This window comes from Poecilia reticulata, linkage group LG21, assembly GCF_000633615.1.
Source record: "Poecilia reticulata strain Guanapo linkage group LG21, Guppy_female_1.0+MT, whole genome shotgun sequence".
Taxonomy (NCBI): Eukaryota; Metazoa; Chordata; class Actinopteri; order Cyprinodontiformes; family Poeciliidae; genus Poecilia; species Poecilia reticulata.
In genome coordinates, this window is record NC_024351.1 from 3,953,421 (window position 1) to 3,974,291 (window position 20,871).

General features: G+C 35.0%; 1 protein-coding gene across 1 annotated transcript in view; it reads left to right on the forward strand.

Annotated features, from left to right (window-relative positions):
• The window catches only part of tbc1d32 (TBC1 domain family, member 32), a 70,493-nt gene that overhangs the window by 25,943 nt on the left and 23,679 nt on the right, over positions 1-20,871 (forward strand). The window contains exons 19-28 of the mRNA XM_017302113.1: positions 76-134; positions 2,332-2,420; positions 2,626-2,713; positions 3,966-4,084; positions 7,422-7,541; positions 7,710-7,798; positions 12,914-13,036; positions 15,299-15,407; positions 17,776-17,866; positions 17,982-18,107. Of these exons, the coding sequence (XP_017157602.1) occupies positions 76-134; positions 2,332-2,420; positions 2,626-2,713; positions 3,966-4,084; positions 7,422-7,541; positions 7,710-7,798; positions 12,914-13,036; positions 15,299-15,407; positions 17,776-17,866; positions 17,982-18,107 (1,013 nt within the window). The remainder of the gene's footprint in view (positions 1-75; positions 135-2,331; positions 2,421-2,625; positions 2,714-3,965; positions 4,085-7,421; positions 7,542-7,709; positions 7,799-12,913; positions 13,037-15,298; positions 15,408-17,775; positions 17,867-17,981; positions 18,108-20,871) is intronic.

A 20,871-nucleotide genomic window follows, 5' to 3' on the forward strand; every position in this document is an offset into this window, starting at 1 on the left:
AATTGGTTATAAATATATAACACTTTTTCTTTTTTTTATGTGATTAATCCATTCCGATACATTCTTGTGTTTCAGACCGTACTTGGAGAACTTTTTGAGTTTAACTGTGATTAACTGGTGTCCCACAGGGCTCTGTTCTTAGTCCTCTGCTATTTTATCTGTATTTCCTGCTGTTTAGCTCCTTTTTCAGAAAGCAAAATATTGCTTTTCATTGTTATGCAGATGATACTCAGATTTATGTTTCCCTAAAACGGGAAAATGACGACTATATCCAAGGTTTAGATGAATGTCTTGACGAATTAAAAGCTTAGATGGCCTTTAGCTTTTTAAACATCAATGAAAATAAGACCGAAATGCTGATTTTTAGTCTTTTTACTCAGATTACAGAAAGCATGTCGTCACAAACCTTGTTTTTAAAAGTGTTTTAGATTACAATGGCAGATCAGTCTTTCACATTTTCTTTTGACATTTTTTCCAACACATATCTGTACAAACTCTGCATTAAATTTCCATTTCTACTCATGACCAGAAGACTGAAATAGTAGGCTAACGTTATCTTAAATTCTTCCATGTTTTCATATGGCTCATAATGGGATTTCTGTAAGTTATGATGAATTGGACCAGTGGTTAACTGGTGAAAAAATCCATCAAAATTGCAGATAAAGTTTATTAGTAGATGTGACTCAGGAACTTTGACTTTCCTTCCCAACATCCGTTTGTGTTGTTTGATTTTTACAGTCTTGTAATTTCAACATCCATGTAAAAAATGTAATGTGCCATGGGCGTGAACAGCTATTTTTGAATGTTTGACTCATCCGATGATTCAGACACATTATTGACCTGGAATAAAAGTTTTTTTCAGTACCTCCCTTCATACGTAAGCCAAGTATATTATCCTTCCTTCACTGGAACAACCGTCGGGTTTTCAGCGATAAGAACTGGTGTCAATATACAGTAATTATGTCTTTGTTCTTGAAATTATTAACTTTGTGGAGGTTTATTTAATTTCATCCTCATCTGAGATGAATGGAACTGAAACTGGGTGTCACTTCAACCACAAACTTAAGTATGTTTAATTTGGATTTTATGTGATAAAGCAACACAAAGTTTCACACGTGCTACGTAACATAGAACTATATAATGTATATAGTTTTTATAAATAGAAATACAAAAAGTAGTGATGGGCATTAATTACAGGTCAAAGTTTATGGGATGTATGTTTTGAGTATTAAAAAACTTCTTAGAAACGACAAAATGAATCATACTAGGAGGGATTTTCACCTTCAACTGTGACGGTAAAGTCAAAGATAAAAACTTTTGTTTTTTTGTAAACTCACAACTTTTATCTGAGAATCTGAATGAATTAATCAGGATATTTTTTTTTTGTTTTTAGACTGGCGTGTGCTGTACACACCTAAAAATACTTTCTTCAGGGTTTTAAAGTTCAACATGTTGGTCTAAATATGTTGAAATTTTCCGGTTAACATAAAAATTGCTGTTTGTGATATGTAATTATTATATTTTACACCATTAGCAGTAGCTAGCACAAAATCAAAACAAATCGGAAGATAAGGGATGTTTAACAAACGTATGAAGCATCTTTAAGTCTTTGCAAATCACCTTTCTAATATATTTTGAGGTAGCATTTCCAAGCAGCAGCAACATAAAAAGCAAATTTTTTTGGTCTATTATTTTCTCATCTTCATTTTCCTGCTGTCATTTCTGCATTGACTTCTTTTTCAATGCGGTTTAGTTCAAATTTAAACAGCTAAACGTTACTTATTGCATATAAATGACTGTTCTGGCTAGACGGAGCTAGCTAGCGTTAACTAGCATATTTATTTTAATTTATGAAAATCAAACAGCCTACTGCTGTGTTTTTTATATTTTAAATAAATGTTTCTCAGATAAAGTTTATTGTTACAACTAATGGGCTCTGCTTTAAAACAGGAGAGCCCAATGTGGTTAAATGCAGGCCACACTTTTCAGATGTGAAGTAGTAAAATCCATTGAAACTCTCATAAATAAAATGCTTCAGACTTTTACAAATCCTTGTAAACGAAAGGTTTAGTCCTAACCAAAGAAGAAAAAACAGATTTTAATTGTATCTTTCAGTAATTAAGCAGGACCAACATGCAGAACCTGCCCTGTTTCTCCTGTTCATCTTTAAAACATTTGCTCCTGAACTGCTTCTCACGTCTTTGTTTTTCCTGAAGAATGCATTTGTTTTGTTGATCCTCCTCCTCCTGAAGGACACAGCGTTGTTTACTAAATTCTGTTTATCTGTTTAGTATTCAGCTGGTGCTCGGATACTGAAGCAGGATTTGTAAGATTTATATTGTGGACACGCATTTGCCCAGTCCTACATGCAGATCTCAGCCAACTCCCTTTGGACCCAATTTACTCAAATTCTCTGCAAGGTTTTGTAATTACTGTTTCTGTTGGACATTGCACTTTAATTACAGCACATGATTCTATTTTCTTTTCTTTTATTTTGGCTATTTTTTTAAAATTATGCTGAAATTAATCCTTGAATCCTTTCTGCTCCTTTAACTGCTTGTTTCTAATGCACACAACTGTACAGGTGAACAGTTTTGCATCTTCTTGCTGGTGTTTTTGCTGAAGGTGAGTCGCTGTGAGAAGTTTGGGTACGGAGTGATGGTGACACAGGTAGCGGCGACGGCTCCAGGGGTTGCAGCTCTGCACAGCTCAGGTAACAAAGTGCTCATTTGTACAAACAAACACTTGCCGGCTGGGATGCTTGAGGCTTGAATTGGAAATTTCTGTGCAGCTGCTGTGAAGGATTTTTATATTTTGTCTCAGGGTTTGTTCACCGTCAAATCTGGGTACATTTTGGTATCAAAAGAGGAAATATTGTGAATTTATCATTGAGAAGATCATTTAGTTTATACAACTTAAAATTTCAGTGAGTTTTAAAAAAAAGAACTGAATTTATTTAGAATAGACTCAAACTTGGGTGGTTTATGGATTCATTTAAATGTTTTGATAAGTGATGCTAAAATTTTAAAAATGTCTCAACAAGATTAAGTCGGATTATCTGGTCGGCGAGTCGCCGCTGCTCCAGAATCGATGCTGTCGACTCAAAACTGCTCAAATTAATGAACCAAATCCGTTCTGGAGTAAAAATTAATAGTTTTAGGTTAAGATTGAAATATTTGACCGCAATGAAAAGAAAATATGAAGTGAAATTAAGTCTTGCAAACTGCAATGAAATATTTCGCAATATTTCATTGCGAAATATTTGACCGCAATGAAAAGAAAATATGAAGTGAAATTAAGTCTTGCAAACTGCAGAAACACAAAATCTTACCAAGTATTTATGATTTAGTTTCTACTGGAAATATATTTATACATTAAAATAAGACAAAACTAACTTACAAGTAACTTTTCAGCAAAAAATAGGAGCTTTTTTCACTAAATAATTCCTTAATATTGGTGAACAAAACATTTTCCCCATTTTCTAAGTGAAATTATTGACTTAAGCTCCTGTATTTAGCTGAAAAGTTTTAGTTTTGTCTAATTTCAAATTTGCTAAAATATTTGCACTAAACTCGTTGGTGAGTTTTTGTTTTTGTAGAAACTGGAAAATCAACTAAAATTCTTTCTGAATATTTTTCAAAGCTGCAAACAGGATTTGAATGATGTGCGACTTGATAATGAATATTTATTAAACACCAGGAGTTTTTATATATTTAGCTTTTTCTATAGATTACAGAACGTTACCAACAAAATCAATCTCATGAGCCTAATTTCCAATAAAAATAAATATCTGAAACTGAAGGTGTTTCAGCTAAAAATGATGTGTCAAATTATTTGGCAGCTTTTCTCTGCTGATTCTGATCCAGTTTACATCTTTAATTGGTTCTTCCTTAGGTTTTCACTAAAAGTTTTGCTGACAGTTGGATTTCTGCGTTGGTAAAAATGTGATTTCTTTTTACCTCTAGGTTTTGTCAGATTGCTGGTTGTGGATCTGTGGTCGGCTCTCGAATGTGGAGGTGACGATGCCAGAGTCGTCCGGCCCAAACCGACGCCCATGGACTCCATAGACAGAAGCTGCCTCAAGGTAAACGCATGGACAGTGCCGGCCCAAGGCACACGCAAGTGGAGCGGCTGCTTATGGCCGCAGCAACAACTGTTTTTTTTATTACAAATGTTTATTTTTATATAAGATGATCATGTGAACTTCATTTTGTTTATTTAGTAGTAATAGACACATTTTACATACATTTAAATTCATTATTACTGTACTTTAATATCACTCTGCTTTTCAAAATCCTTAATAATTGGAGCATTTTTAAGCTACTTACACATAATAAGGACTTACACATAGTGGTGAAACATCTGTGGACATGTTGGTATGAATTGGGGGGATTAAAGTCTGGTTAGGGCCCCAAAATGGCTTTGGCCGGCCCTGCATAAAAGGAGATGTTTAAGTCACATTTAACTGTTTCTTTACTCAATATATGTCCAGAAGTTTCTACATTTTTATTTGTTTTTTAATCTTGACAATCTGAGAACTATTCAAGATCATATTTTATTGATCTGATCGAGTTTCCTACCTTAAAGTTTGAGTCAATTATGAAGAAATAATGCTACACATGGCAGCTTCTCTGTGATTTCGTTCAGAAATAAGTTGTGTTAAACTGGGGATGAATGACATCAACATCGGTGTCGATGTTTGAAACGTTGGTATCGGTCCCGTACGTGAAAAATGTAATTTATGTCTGATGGAAATAATACTGCAGTGCAGGATTGTGGTTTGTTTAAGTGAAGCAGAGAAAAAATAATAATTTTTCAGTGTGGAAAGGGTTGGAAAATATATATAATATCAATAAATATTGATAATATATGCACTGGTCAATGTATTATATATTGGTTTGGTTGTTTGTTAGTTTGTTCTTTTTTTAGTTGGACTTCAAGTCTCAAATTAAATAAAGTTTCAGTAACTTTATCAAGTACCGATATCAATAGATCCCGACTTACAATTACTACAACTGCTTAGTAACTCATTAGTAGTTCAGTGTATTTATTTATTTAAAATAAAACAATAATGAAAAATAACAACAAATTAGCTTTGGATTGTTCCAAACTAAAGGAAAATATCTGCTTGCAAACTGCTGTTAATTTTAGAGACATTTGTTGGAGACACGGTGACATCTAGTGGCACAATCATGAACTGCAAACAACTGATTTCATGTTTCTGTTTCAAGAATGTTTTACAAACCCTGGTGGAGAAATGTGGAATAATTCAAACTGCATTGCTTCCTCCATAAATTAACTCATAAATACTTTAATAATCCCTAAAGGTAAATTTAAATATTCAACTTTTTTTTTAACGTTGTGGCCAAAGTTGGACAGCAACCAGTTGCATTTACTTTTTTTTTTGTGGAAAAAATTACTTTATTATTACACTGTATTTGTTACTTTTACTTCAGTAACTTTACTATAAAGTATCACAACTTCTGAGTAATTCCTGGATGTTTTATCCACTGACAGTAACTTCAATAAATGAAGATCAAATTTGTTTCAAGTAAAACAAACTTGCAGTTTTTGTTAGTTTTAAATATAAAACTGATTCTGAAAACTTTATTTTGCCTGATTGTATCATGTGCTTATGCTATTTTTATTAATAATTTTCTACTTGATATCTAGCGTAACAACATTGCCACATAGGTTCTTTTTTAAATAATAAATAATGTTTTGATCACTCAGTAAACAACAGATTCTTCTGTAAATATATTAATTGGTACACTTGAAATAAAACAAAATGAACTTTCAGGTAGCTTTTCAGCTAGTTATAGAAACTTGTTTTAAGTAAATAATTCCTTAGTATTGATTAAAAAGAGTAAGTAAAATAATCCTCCAGTTCATCAATATTAAAGAATTAATGACTTAAAAGAGGCTCTTATGTCTTGTTGAAAAGTTTCTTAAGTTAGCACACCTGAAATATGGCAAAACTAAGATATTTGCAGTAGAAATTGGATTAAAAGAACTTGGTAAGATTTTGTTTTTGCAGTGTAAATAACCCTTTACCATTGTTTTATTCCAGGAGTTTAAATGTAGATAACTCCAACCACTAACGTCCTCGGCTATAAAAAAAATCTAGAAATTAAATTGTAAATTTGGGAACGTCTTAGTTTCCTTTTGCGCCGAACGTTTCTCTCTTTTCTCGCGTCAAAATAATTCGACTTGAAGCGTCGGGTTGCGTGCGGCCGAGTTGTGAAACTGAATGCAGACCGTCGGTGAACCGTGAACTTTGACCCCAACCCTGCCACCAGCGGCGTTAGAGCCGGCCGTGTCAGCGTGTCGGCTGCCAGGTTGAATTCAGGAAAACCTCAAAGCAAACAAACCGAGTGGAAAGTCTCTGATTTTCACCAGAATCCACAGAAAACGCAAAATAAAACAAGTTTCACAGAAGCTTTACTTTCAGAATATTATCTGTTAATTTATTTATGGTAGTAAAAACATGGTTAGCTTATGATCCATCCTGTACATTTTTTCACATTTGAATTCTTTTTTTATTTATGAAAGCCTAATATACTTGGATAATAATGTCGACATGAATTAAAACACATTTCTTTACATAAAACTTGACAAGCTTCTGTCAATCGTTTGCAAGCGAGAATCATTTAAAAAACATGGAAGAATTGAGGGAAATCCACAATAAATTCAAATTTGTGCCTTGATTTTTTTATGTATTTATTTTTAATTAAAATCACTGCAGCTGCATGTGATCGGATATCAGTGACGATTCCCCTGATCAATAAGGGCAGATGAGCTACGTCCTGTTTTATTATTTATTTCACATTATATTGAGAAGTCTTTGCCCTTTCTGAGCCATCTTAAATGTTTGTTGCACTTTATTTTTTTATATGTTTGTTTACAAGTTTCTTCATTTTTTACTTTAAATTGGCTGTTATAATTCTAATTGCACTGACTGAGTGAATTAAAGTTCTTTTTACATGTTTGACCAAGATTGTGACGCTGTTGGAGTATTTAAATGTGCTGTACTGGTGCAGAGTTATCAAATAAATGTCTGTTTTTAAAAAAGAATAAAGTTTTTAAGTCAATTCAGCATTGTTTTTCTGTTTCGGCTGATGCTAAGCCTCAGATATCGGTGTAAGAAGTGAAAAAAGTGGATCTGTGCATTCCTAATTCAAACCTTCAAGACAATTGTTCCACCATGAAGTCTTTTAAAATTGACATCCTTAATAAAAATGATCAGTTTTACATTTTTAAATAACTTCTAATTGTTTTTGTAAGTGAGATTCAGAATTAGTTGAAGCATTTTTGCTTAAATACATGCAATAAACCTCAGATTTTAGTATTTGAAGTGAGAAACGTGCATTTCTAAGTTAAATGTTTTATTTTTCACCAGCTTGTTGTCTCTGTGTCCCCAGTCCTTCCTGTCCCTGGTCAACCTCCTGTCCTCCTCCCTCTCCGTTTGGGAGCTTCTGAGCCGACAGCCGTTGGCGAACAAGAGCGAATACAGCCTGAGAGAAATCCCATCCTCCATCCCTGTGAGCAGTTCCTTTCCCAACCAGCAGAGGGCGTCTTTGCGCTTCGATTCATCATCCACTCACACCCACACAAACCAGTGGGAGTGAGTGGAAAGCACAAAGGCCTTCCATTAAACCCCCGTAGCATTTTCAAACCTTACTCTGTTTTTGTTTTGCTCCTCATTTCAGGATTTGATTGACAGGCTGGTTGCCGTGGATTCGGACGTGAAGATCCACTCGCTGTTCCAGTACGAGCAGTCGCACACCTTCGGCCTGAGGTGAGACGAGTGTTTTTCCCACACAGCCTGACATCGGAGGGGGGAAGCGCATGATATGGGATTAGCACACGGTCACTCCCCTCAGTCTGCGGCATTAGCAGCTTCCACTTTGATTACCGGCTTTGGGAGGTTGATGAAAGGATTTTTCTGGATAAGATCGAAATAAACCCGGCTCTGTGGGTAACTGGCTGCTTCAGCGAGACCGCTGGTTAAAACGAAAGAAAATGCACTCAAAATGAATTAATTAATAAATGGTTTCTAGCACTTTTCATCAGGCGTGTTCAAACAATTTCATTTTTAATAAAATCAAAAGAAAAGTTTTATCTCTGATTGTATCGCAGCGCGTTAGGGCTACTGTAGATTTAAAAAAAAAAAACTCAAAAATTTTGAGATTATTCTCAGAAATTTTCTAGAAAAAACTTCCAAAAGTTGAAAAGTTTCCACTTTTGAAGCTCAGAATTTTTTTTTTTTCTAGAAAATTTCTGAGATTAATTTCAAAATCTCAGAATTTTTATTTTTATTTTTTACCTTTCAAGCTCAGACATTTCCAAAGTTATTTTTCTCTGGCATTTTTTATATATTAATATCAACATGTCTTTGTTTTTCCTCATAAATGTTTTACTTCTCAAGCTCACAAATTTCTGATTGTTTTTTTCCTAAAAAATTTTCAGATTTAAAATTTCTTGCAAATTTTTGACTTTCCAAGCTCAGAAATTTCCAATTTTTTTGTCTAGAAAATTTCTGAAATATTGATGAAAAAGTACTAGTTCCATTGTTATAAGTGAAATAATCTGAAAGCGTAACTAGAACTTTTTAATCATCATTAAGGAATAATTAACTTATAACAGGCTGTAATTTTCTGGTTTTCTTCGTTTTTTCTTATTTAAAGCAAACTAAGATATTTGCAATAGAAACTAGACAAAAAACAACAACTTTATTTCGTGTTTTTGCAGTGAAGTTTGTTCAAAATGGGGCAATACTTGGTAAGATTTTGTTTTACAGTGTAGCTTTAAATGAATGTTTGACGTTCCTTAAAGTTAAAAAAAAAAAAAAAAATCCAGATATTTATTTTTGCACGTTTCCCTTTGTTTGTGCAGAGCCTCATGCGGCCGCCGCGCGTTTCTGTGAGTCTTTTCTAAACCACATCAGCTTCCGCTCGTTTGGAGCTTTGCTGATTCACTAGGGAACAAATCGCTGCATGCGCCGCTCAATGCGCCGCTCAATGCGCCTCTCAATGCGCCGCTGCATGCGCCGCTCAATGCGCCGCTCAATGCGCCTCTCAATGCGCCGCTGCATGCGCCGCTCAATGCGCCGCTCAATGCGCTCCATCAGCCATTTTACTATCAGTGACTCAAATCCTGCCATGTTTACATTTCTGATGTAGTTGCTTCACACACGCCTGGTGAAATAAAACGATTGTCGCAGGTTTACAGTTAAAAATGGAGCCTTTAACTTGAGCTTGGGCAAAATTATTTCCATTATTTACCAAATCACGTGGCAGAAACACAGAATCTTAAAGTATATTTGTCTAGTTTCAAGTGCAAATATATTAATGCACTTGAAATAAAAGAAAACTGACTTATAGGTAACTTTTCAGATGAGCTTGTTTTAAGGAAAATATTCCTCGATATTGATGAAAAAGTTTTAGTTTTTACTGAAATAATCTACCAGTTGGAAAAAAAACCAATGACTGATTCTAAGGAGTTAAATACAAATGCATGCCACACTTTTCAGATTTGTGAAAATACAATAAACCCATTAATAATTCTCCGTTCATCTCTCAACAATGAGCTGCTTTACAAATAAGATTTAATAGACTGAAGTTTGTGATTGTAATGTGATGAAATGTGAAAATGTTTTAGGGATTTTTAATACTTATGAAATGTTTCATGAACTGTATAAAAATATAAACATTTTGCATTTAAGATTAAAAAATTCTTTTTCTGTGAAGTATACATGACCAAGCGTTCATAAAGGACTAGCAGATTCTTTCACTCATAACTGGTTATATGTGAAATAATCTTAATAATTTATCAATGTTAAGGATTTTTTAATTAAAAAACTTTGACATCTTGCTGAAAATTACTTGCAAGTTAGTTTTGTCTTATTTCAGGTGTACCAAGTCATTTTTACTAGAAACTGGATTAGATTTTGTGTTTTTGTAATGAAAGGGGCCTTAATAATAATTTGTAAAAGAAAAAATCTTGCATAATTTTTCTCTATTTCTAAATATTTATCCCAGTAAAACATTTGAATAATTTGGTGTTAATGTGGCTGGAATACTTTAATCTGTGACCCAAACTGCAGTGAAAGGAGCAGAAGCTGCAGTAATTCAGAGAAAAGCAGCGTTTTCCTGACCTGCTGGTTTTATTGGTGAGCTTTCTGTGGGTTTGAGATCCTTCATGGCTTCCTAATGGTTCTGGTCGGTTCATGACTTTGACTCACCTGAGATCCGACTCGGATATATTATCACCTTTTGTGATTATCTGCCCACCGCAGACAGGAAGGGGAGTCCGGCCCTGTAATGCTGATCGTATATCATGTATGTCAGGTAATGAATAATAGATTACAGCTGCTGTTGTGTTGCTGTAGTAATGATTGTTATTCTTTCTCCTCCTGAGTGTCGGCTTCCTTTAAAGGAACCTGGGGGAATTTATTTGTTGAACTTTACAGACACATTTTCCCTACAGAAATGATTCAAATACAGAATTGAACAATTTGTGAAAGAGGTTTTCTGTCTTTTTATTCTTGATCTGGATCTGATGGCCAGAAAAAACTCCGAAATTTTGAGATTAATCTTGGAAATTTTCTAGAAAGAATTTTAAAATTTCTGAGTTTGAAAAGTCAAAAATTTGCAAGAAAATTTTAAGTTAATCTGAAATTGTTTTTTTTAGGGAAAAAAACAATTAGAAATTCCTGAGCTTGAGAAGTAAAACATCTATGACAAAAAACAAAGAAATTTTGATATTAATATAAAAAAATGCCAGAAAAAAATTACGTTTAAAATGTCTGAGCTTGAAAGGTGAAAAAATCTGAGAAAAAATTCTGAGATTTTGAAATTAATCTCAGAAATTTTCTAGAAAAAAAAAAACAAAGACATTTCTGAGCTTCAAAAGTGGAAACTTTTTGACTTTTGAAAGTTTTTTCTAGAAAATTTCTGAGAATAATCTCAAAATTTTTGACTTTTTAAAAATTTGTCAGAAAAAACTAAACTCCATTTAGCTTGATTTTATTATAAATTGTCACATTAGTAAAATAAACTTAACAGATGAGGAAAGATTTTGCAAAATTGGATGATGATGAGTTTCTAACGTCGGTGAATAAATAAGTGAACATCTGTGAATGTGAAAATCTTTGCTTTCCTTTTAGCATCCGGTGGATTCAGTTCCTGTCACTTAGTTTGTTTCTTTAAGAAATAAAAATATGGWTTGTTGTTTTATGCACATCTTTTTAACGTTTAATAAAATAATTTCAACCTCTCAAAAGGGAATTATTGAATTAAACTCTTTATTTATGTTGTGGAAACATGATTATAAAATTAACTTCACAATTTTTTATTTGTGGAGATTAGAGTCGACAGAAAAGGTGCTAATACTTAAGATCCGCTCTAAAAYGCTTATATTCACGTTCATAATTTACCTGAATGTGAATTAAAAGGTGTTTGCACTACTGCAGCATCTATGGCAGCCTGCAGACCTGAAACGATTTATCATTAATCATGAAATAATCAATTAATGGTTAACTGGAGTGTACAAACTCAGAAAAAGGCTAATCCGTGAATGAATACAATTGTTTGCACTGTACAAAGTTTTGACTGTCCATCCAGAAACCACTTGGTGCATTCTTGTTGGTTGTGCAGGAGGCACCACTTCTACTTTTCAAAGATGTACGGTTGTTGTTTGCAGCCGTTTTCACGTGCAAGTGTAAATATTGAGTTATCTAAGAATGATTTTCTGCAAAAAATGTAAAAAAGATTTTTTGTTTCACCCATGTTAAAAGGTCAGCTTTAAAGAAAAGAAAACAACAGATGGTAATCAGGCTTTTCCTCTGTTAAACTCAGAGTTTTAAAGCATCCGCCTCAAACGGAGGGCTGCAGGTTTGTTTMATTGTCTCAARCTGAGGTGAGAAGTTCCTGACAAACTCTTTGCTTCCTGATGTTCAGCTGTCAGAAAGAGCGAGTCGAGCCGTCAGGCACAGAGAAACGTCCACAAACACACCGACTCTGATCCACAACATGGAAAACTATCAGCCTGTGGCTACATTACCACAAACCTGCAGAGGACGAGACGGAAACTAAAGGCCGGTCGCTACAAGATACATTAAAACAAGCTCAATAATGTCCATTACTTTATTGTTTTTATCTTCTTATACCAGAAACTGGACAGTAAAAGTCTTAAATCTGGTGCTTTAGTCTCAACTTGATGGTTTTTTTTATTTTGAAGGACAATTTCAGTGATTTAATAATTAATTTTATTTGTTGTTTCTGTTTTATTTATTTTTGATATTTAAAATGTCTTCCAGTTTTAGTGTTATACGTTTGTTAGGATTTAAAGTGTATTGATTTTTGAGAATGTTCCTGTTGATGATGGTCTCAAAACAACAATATTATTGTTTATCGCAATAAATTCTGGGACATTTTATCGTCTTACTCTCAGGCTCAGGCTGAAGTCAGTCAGATGGATAAAACAGAGCAGACTTTCAGAATATTTTGTAATATTTTTACTCTCACCAGGACAGACATGTTGGTTTAAATCCGAGCGCTTGCCTTGTTTTCCAGCTCTCTCAATATTTCAAAATGTTGCTGGATCTTATCAGCCTGTCTGAGCCGCTGTCATTACCAGCAGCTGAAAATGAACCGTGAATGTTTTCCCGAAGGCTCCCACTTGACAAAGCTCTCAATTGGCTTTAACAAGCTGTGCTGGCTGACCTAATACGAGCAGACAAAAGGCCAGGGGACAAAAAGAAAAAGTCCAAGCTGAGTCTGTGCCCGTGTGTTTCTGCCCTGCAGTGCAGTGTGTACTGAATTAAAGTTTGTAATTCTCTGTAGTGCCGTTCTGTTGCAGTATCTCGTTCTTCCAGGCCCGTCTGTAATTTCGTGTCTTTGTGTCGCTGCAGACTGCTCGGTGTGCTCTGCTGCTGCTTGGACTCCTTCCTGCTGCTGGAGAGCCAGTACAACATCTGCTGCACGCTGCTGCAGAGTCAGAGGGAAAACGTCGCTGACCGAGACGCCACAGACGGGTACGAAGCCAGAAACGCAGAGTTGGACGAAAACTCGGTTCGCACAGAGCCGGGTCGGTTCATGTCGGTCGTTTAAATTCTGATTTAATTACAAATGAGGCTTGAAAATAAAATCTAAATTTTTTTTAGACTCACTACAAGAGTTTATTACAATAATACAATCATAACGTTAGCAGAATAAAGACGTAGTTTTACCTGAAAAACATCTTTAAAGAGGCAGTATTGTGTATTTTTCAGGCACATAGAATCCTTTTAACAGAAATTAGACTTTGTGATTTAACGCCTTGAAATTGGGCCTCTGCCTCTTTAAGAAACTCCTGCTCTTTCTGAAACTCCACCTTCAGTAAGTCATCTCAACATGGCTCCTCTGTTAACCCTTTATCAACGTTTTTCACTGAGCAGAAGCTCCTATTATAATCTCAGCTGATCTGCAGTTTCACCAGGTGTTTGCTAATTGCTGCTGGCTAGTCTGAAGGAGCCAAGCTGAGTTTGCCGCTATATTTTATGTTTGTGGTGTGGACGGTGTGGAATAACAGTCTCTAATATGGTACATAAACAAGTAAAAAAATATTTAGAGGCTTTTCAGACCAAAAATATTCAAAATCTATTTTATTACAATCTTTTTTCTTTCTTTATGCACAAACCAACTTAAATTACATAATTAAACACCAAAGTTAATAAAATTTTAGCGCTACCCTTTAAAACACTGATAAGATACAAGATTTAATTTCTAAAAGTTTGGCTTCAAAGTTTTCTTGCTCTAACTGCTTGTTGAAATCTGGACTCACATTTATTGCATTGAAAACATCAAACTGACTTTCGGCTTTTCTAAAAGCCAACAATCAGAAATTTCAGTAAATTAGACCCATTTTTATTCTCTTTGTGCATCATCTTGATTTGACAGAAAACTTTCACATCTAATAAAAAAAATGCATGCTTTAGATGTCAGAGTAATAAATAAATAAAATGGAAGGAAGGATAAATAAAAAGACCATTTCCCAGAGTGCTGCTCTGAGTTCTTCTAATGGAGACGCTGCTTTTGCTGCTGGTTACAAATGGAGACGGCCCTGAAGAGCCGCTCACATGTCGGGTTGGAAAACTCGCTCAGCTTCACAGAATGACGGCCCGCTCATTTCCTCCTCTTTTTTATTTATTTTGAACTTTTCCTGTAATGGCTGGCATCAGCTTTTCTGTTTATTCTTTGTTTGTGTTTTCAGCTCAGTGTCATCCTGACTTTGTGTTTTGGTGTTTAACCTTTGCGTTAACCCGTTTCCCTCCACATCCCCTCGTTTTGTCTCTGACCTTTTTAACGTCGGTGACACCAGAACTCACATCTAAGACATATTTTTACCAATAAAGCATAAGCATGCAACATTTTGGAGCAATCTGGCCTTTGGAGAGAGAACTGTAAAACAAAATAGTCTTTTTGATTAGTTTCTGGAGTCCAAGTTGCTCCAGCTATCAGAACTATCTACACAGACTGATGTTTTTCTGTCCTTATAATTGGAAATGTTCTGGCCTCAGCTGAGATTTAAACAACCTACCCTTTTGTCTTCAAACTGATATGGTTGCAGTAACTTCGTGGCTTCAGACGCTACTGAAGGCTTTTGTATCACATATTGCCAATAAAATGCAGGATAGGAACGAGTGGAAAGTTTTCACCGTGTTGATTTTGTCATCTATAAATACTGCTGTGTTCTTTAAAGGGGATCTTTTATGAAACGTTCACATTTTCCATAGTTTGTTCTTCCATTTTGGTCTCAGCTGCTTCTAAAAACAGACCAAGTGCTTAAAAAAACACCCAGATGTTTGTTGGCAATAAGTTAATGATTCGTTTCAAAAACCTTCCGAACGTAACGACACAAATCACCAGGCAACCTAGCAACCCCAGCAAAGCCCCAGAGCGTTACCTAGCAACCCCAGTGGAGCTCCCCTTGTTACCTAGCAACGTAAGCTGAGCTCCAGCACATTTGGACAGCTGGTTTTACCGCTGTACAATGGCTGCTGGAAAATACTAGTGCTTTATTGTTGACTTACTATTCAGAAACCACTTGTTGCTTGTGCAGGAGGCGGTACTTCTGCTTTTCAAAGATGTACGGTTGAATAATTGCATGTCTGTTTCCAGCTATTTTTCTGCAGCTGTGGGCCCAGCAACAGCTCATTTAAGTGGTTATCTGGAGACCTTTTGTTGTTGAGTGAGTGCTACTTGTTGTTGTTCTGAAACATTAAATTGGTTTGCTTCTCTCTCTCTCTGCCTCTCAGGGCGATCATCATCGACAGCCTGTCAGTGGAGAGGAATCACGTCTTGGTTCGTGTTCATGTGGTCGGAGGTCCGTCTGAGAGGCGGCTTCCCTCTCGAGCCCTGGAAGAGGTCAGCTTCCTGCATTATCTTTATTCACGCCAACATGGAAAGTTTGGCCTGATTTCCAACATTTGATTTTACTGTTATGGCTGATGAGCATCAATATATGAAAATATCTTAGTAAACTAACTCAGGAGCAACTTTTCAGCAGGATATAGGAGCTTCCTTTAAAGTCTAATTAATATTATTGGAAAAAAAAATACTAGTTTCCACTGACTGATTTTTTTCACTTATAACAAAACATTTTTTCAATTTTATAAGTCAAATAATCTTCCAGGTTTTCAACAATATTAGGAAATTATGTACTTAAAACAAGCTGGAAAGTTTCTGGTTAGTTTTGTCAAATATACTCAGAAATTTTGGACCAAAAACACTTGGTAATATTTTCTGTTTTTGCAGTGCACCGTTTCCCTCTGCGAAGCGAAGCCTGCATTCAAGGTTTAATAGTGCAACGATTATTGATTATTTTAGCTATTCTGTCAATTATTCAGATGATTTTGGCCCCGATGCTTTTAAAAACATTGAGAGAAGTTTCTGAAGGCTGTTGGTAGATACACTGTAAAAACTTCCCGGTGAACAGGAGACCTTTTCCTTCCTCTTAATCCTTCCTTTCATTAGTAATGATCAACAAAAGTGTTTTATTTTTGATTCTCACACTCGAAGCATTAACCTTTCTCCGCGTTTCCATCCTGCCCTTGTGCTGCGGCTGTACGACTGATAACCAGGCGGCGCCGTCGTCCTTTGAAGCAGGCAGCCTTATTTATTCAGCGTGCTCCGGGATTGATATCAATTATTTAGGTGTTGTTTATGCTGAGCCCAAACAGGAACTCATTTATGCTGAGGTCAAGGAAATTATACATATAAAATAATTATTTCCAAAGGAGAGTGGAAATTAGTTTAGAGACTGTTAAGTTTGTCTGCTTAAAACCAAATGAGAAAAATCCACCCATGACGCACAAGAAAACAAAAACTATTCATGTGTACATTATGTGCAACTAATGATTAATTGAGGAATCAATTAGTCCCAACGATTAATCGATGATTATTCTGCAGATTATTTAACAAGTTGAGCATTTTTTACACAATATTAGAAATAAATTAAAAGATGCAAATGGCCAAACAATTCAATTACTTTTAGTTAATGCTAAAATAAAAAGATTATTCCTTTGGTGTACGCCTGATTATTTGTGGCAAAGGATGCAACGCTATCTGAGAAATGGCTCGCTTGGTTGGATTAATTATTGGACAAAGTGCTTAATATATATTTTTGTATCGAATTTGAATCAGTTGAAGCTAAAAACGTCACTTGATGAGTTTTGGGTAGAGAAGATTTCCAAACAAATAAGCTTTTTAAATGCAACATTTAAATTTTTTTGTATAGTTTTGAAATTATTACTTTCCGACTGTTTTGTTCTTTCAGGAAATTATCTTTTTATCGAGCCTGTGTACTCCAGCTAACGGTTAATCAATTACTAAATTAGTAATCGATTAATCACAATTAATTTGATTAATCATTTCAGCTTTTATTGTTGACAAAATGTAGCAGTGGAACTAGAACATTTTTATCAATATTCAAGAATTATTGACATAAAACAAGCAACCATTTCTTGATGGAAAGTTTTTTCTAAGTTTTGTTTTCTTTCAAGAGTAAAAAATGGAAAACTAGACAGAAATGCTTAATAAAATTCTGTTTTTGCAGCTTGTTGAACCACAAGTCAAAAGAAACGTCTGATTTTCATTGGGTCATTTTCAGCAAGTTTATATTTAAGATGTTTGTTGTCCGTTTCAAGTTATTCCAGTGACAATTATGGGCTTTTTATTAACGGAGGAATGCCAAATAATTCTGTCCACATCTGCATAGACACAAACAGAAGCTTGAAACACGAGTTACTTCAGACACAAAGCCTCACCAAGTCTCTAGTTCAGATCATTACTGAAGGAACATACCGAATCATCAGCGGCTTCCTGAAAAACATCGTCTCCAAACGATTTCGTCATCTGACAGGAAAACGAATGAATTGACTTTCTGAACCTCATTAACATCAGGAGCATATTGTGTTGGTACGTCACCCACTGAGCTCAGTCAAAAACAAAACATAACTTCTGCACTGAATGAGAAATGATGAAAAGTATTAAAAAAATCAACATTTTTACCAGATGTCAGCTCTAACGAAAAGCCTCAGCGAGAAAGAAATTTAAAACCTCGGAAGCTATTGTCTCTAAGCTCTGATATTAAACAGGCTTTGACCAGAAAAAGTTGTTTTTAATCAGAATAAAGAAAGACCTTATGTCCTGGGGGGCAGAAGGTGAAATATTTAAATCATTTTAATATATTTGTGACATTAGGAATGTGTATTTTTCTCTTCCTTTGGTGCAGGGAGAGCTTCCTTACTCCTGGCCGATGTTTCTGAGCTATCCTCCTCCGTCCTGCTATGTTCCAGCCTTACAGGCCAGAAACGACACGCAAGGTCAGAGACACGTCATCAGTTTATGCAATTAAAAGTTTTTAAATTACTTTAAGGGTTTTGCTTCTGTTTTTCATGCATTTAATCATATTTCTTGCGTACTTTTATTTGTGCGCAGAATGTGAGATCGGTGCGTTTCTGGCTTCATCCAAAGAACCAAGAGGTGAGGAGAGTTGGTTGGAGATCTGCAGGAGACATTTCTGCAAAGCCATGAAATCAAAGCCCAACACGTTAACTGGGAAAGGTGAGTTACTGGGTCCATTTGGTGTCGTCCGTTCAGTAGTTTCTAACATGGCGTTTAGTTTTAGGGAAAATAATTAAGCTTGTTTTTGTCTAGTTTCTAGTACAAATAAATTAATTCACTCCAAGCTTGTTTTATCGGAGCTTGTTTTAGGTAAATAATTCCTTAATATTCATGAATTAGTGGAATTAGTACTTTTTCATCAGTATTAGGGGATTATTGGCTCAAAATAAACTCTTATTTCTTATACGTCCATTTGAGTTTCTACTGCTTATAAAAACAGCCCAACTACTGGAAAAGGAACATCCAGGTGTTTTTTTTCTTCTAGAAAACATTTCAAAATCCTCCTGATTAAGTCGCACTGACCTGTTACCGAGCAACCCAAGCTGAGCTCCAGCTGTACAATGGCTGCTGGAAAAGACAAGTGTTTTGTTTTTGACTTGCTGCGTTCTTGTTGGTTGTGTAGGGACTATTGTTGTTACAGGTTAGTTTTCCAAGCTGCTGAAAGGTAATCATTGGGATACACAAATATGGAAGTTTGAGCCGATGTTGATGTCCAATAGTGACACTGCTGTTATGGTAGAAATTACCAATACTTTATTTCATACATTTATTATTTGATTACTCAATTAATCGTCAGAATAATCGATAGAAGCTGAAAGGTAATTGTTGCGATGCACAAATATGGAAGTTTGAGCCGATGTTGATGTCCAATAGTGACACTGCTGTTATGGTAGAAATTACCAATACTTTATTTCATACTTTTATTATTCGATTACTCAATTAATCGTCAGAATAATCAATAAAATACTCAATTACTAAAATATTTGTTTACAACAACGCTAAAGTTAATGTTTTATGAGCTATTTCAAAAGTCTCCTGATTCTTAAGTCACATTCCAAAGGCTGCACTGTTGCCTAGCAACCCAAGCTGAGCTCCAGCACATTTGGTCAGCTGGTTTTACCACTGTATCCACTGTACAAAGTGGTTTCTTGTTAACTTGCCATCCAGGAACCACTTGGTGCATTATTGTTGGTTGTGCAGGAGGCTCTACTAATGCTTTTCAAAGACGTACGGTTGTATAATTGCGCATCTGTTTGTAGCCATTTTCACGTGCGAGTGCAAACGTTGAGTTGTGGWCGTGGCCAGCAGCAGCTCATTTGAATTTAAGTGGCAACAGGTTCATTCTCTAAAGGTTAAAATGTAATAAATATATTCTGCCCGTAGATCTTTGCTGGCCTGTTTAAGGAAGCATAGTGGGTCACTTTTAAAAGATTCCAGTCAGATAAGTTAAATAAATCCTTATTTTTGATCATAATGCCTGTAATACGTGACCTGCTGATGGTTTTTATTTTAAAGCGTTTGTGGCTTTCTCTCTCTCTCTCTCCTCAAACGTTGCAGAAATCTGAAGCGCCGCGTTCGTCTTTAATAACTCATCATCGCTGTCATCGAACGACGCTTTTTAAATTGCACCTACGCTTACTTTCCCCATATAGGAGTAAATAGCTGTGATTGACGAAAGACAAAAATACATTCAGATGAAGCATCAGGAGAACCTGATTACTCCCTTTCATCAGAAACGGTGGAAATTGCCTACGAAATCCTCCACTGTGGGGCTCATTTGAGGCTTTTCAGAGGAAAAAAATAAATGATGATGATGATTTATTATCTTTTAAGCTTCCCTCAGCTGCAGAGAGGAGGTTTTGTTTGACTTGTCAATAACCACACAAAACCTGACACTTTCTTTTCAAGAAAGGGAAATTGTTACATTTAGCGTTTCAGCTAAATATCTTAAAGAATATACTTTTAAAAATATAATTTCTTCCTGTTTTTTTTTTTTTTTTTTTTTGGGAGACAAAAATGACTCACTCACTTATAGCAGCTATCCTCAAAACTGCTTTATCCATTTCATGCTCAGCAGCTCTCTCTCTTGTCAGCTTATTGATTTCTTAATTGGTCTCCTGCAGCAGCGTTTCAATAAGACGCGTTCAGTCGTGCCTGGATTCGCTGACTGCTCGCTGCTCGCCGTCTCCTCAGCTGACAGCTGGGAAATGATCATAATTACACTCTTCTGTGTTTACAAAATATCCTGCGATTCACTCAATATGTTTATTTAGCAGCGCAGGAATAAAGGTCCACCTGCACCAAGGTGGAAGATTAAAACTATTTTACTGCTTTATACTTCATGGTTACTGATTGGTTTTTAATCAATAACCTGATTATTAATTATGTCGCAAAATAAGCAAAACATGATGTGCAAACTTTGGGCCAAAATTAGTTTCTTAAACATTTTTGAAGTAAACTTTTTGAGCTCTTTTATTTTATCTGCTCAATAATAAACAAAAGAAATCCGAGAATTTTATTGGAATTAAATAAATTGTATTGTAGATCCACAGTTTCTAAATATTTTAGATTGATTGTTTTCTTGGGTATTGTAAAAAAAGTTATCCTTTTTTTTAAATTGCAAGACAAAAACATAAATTTTTCATGATTAAATTCATAAATCTGCAATAATAAAACATCATTCTCTAATATTGTAATGTCTGAAAATAAAATAAATTGAAAAACATCTCACAATTTACAAATGTATGACGGAACATTTGTATTTTTATTAGAAATTTCAAACTTTTTAATGTCTTTATTTTTGATAAATTTCATTTTTTTTTCTAAAAAAGAAAAAAAAAAAAAAGGTAGGACTTTTTGTTATGGAATATCTACGTTTTTTTTTCTTGCAACTATTTGAGATCAATCCAGAAATTTCTGAGGG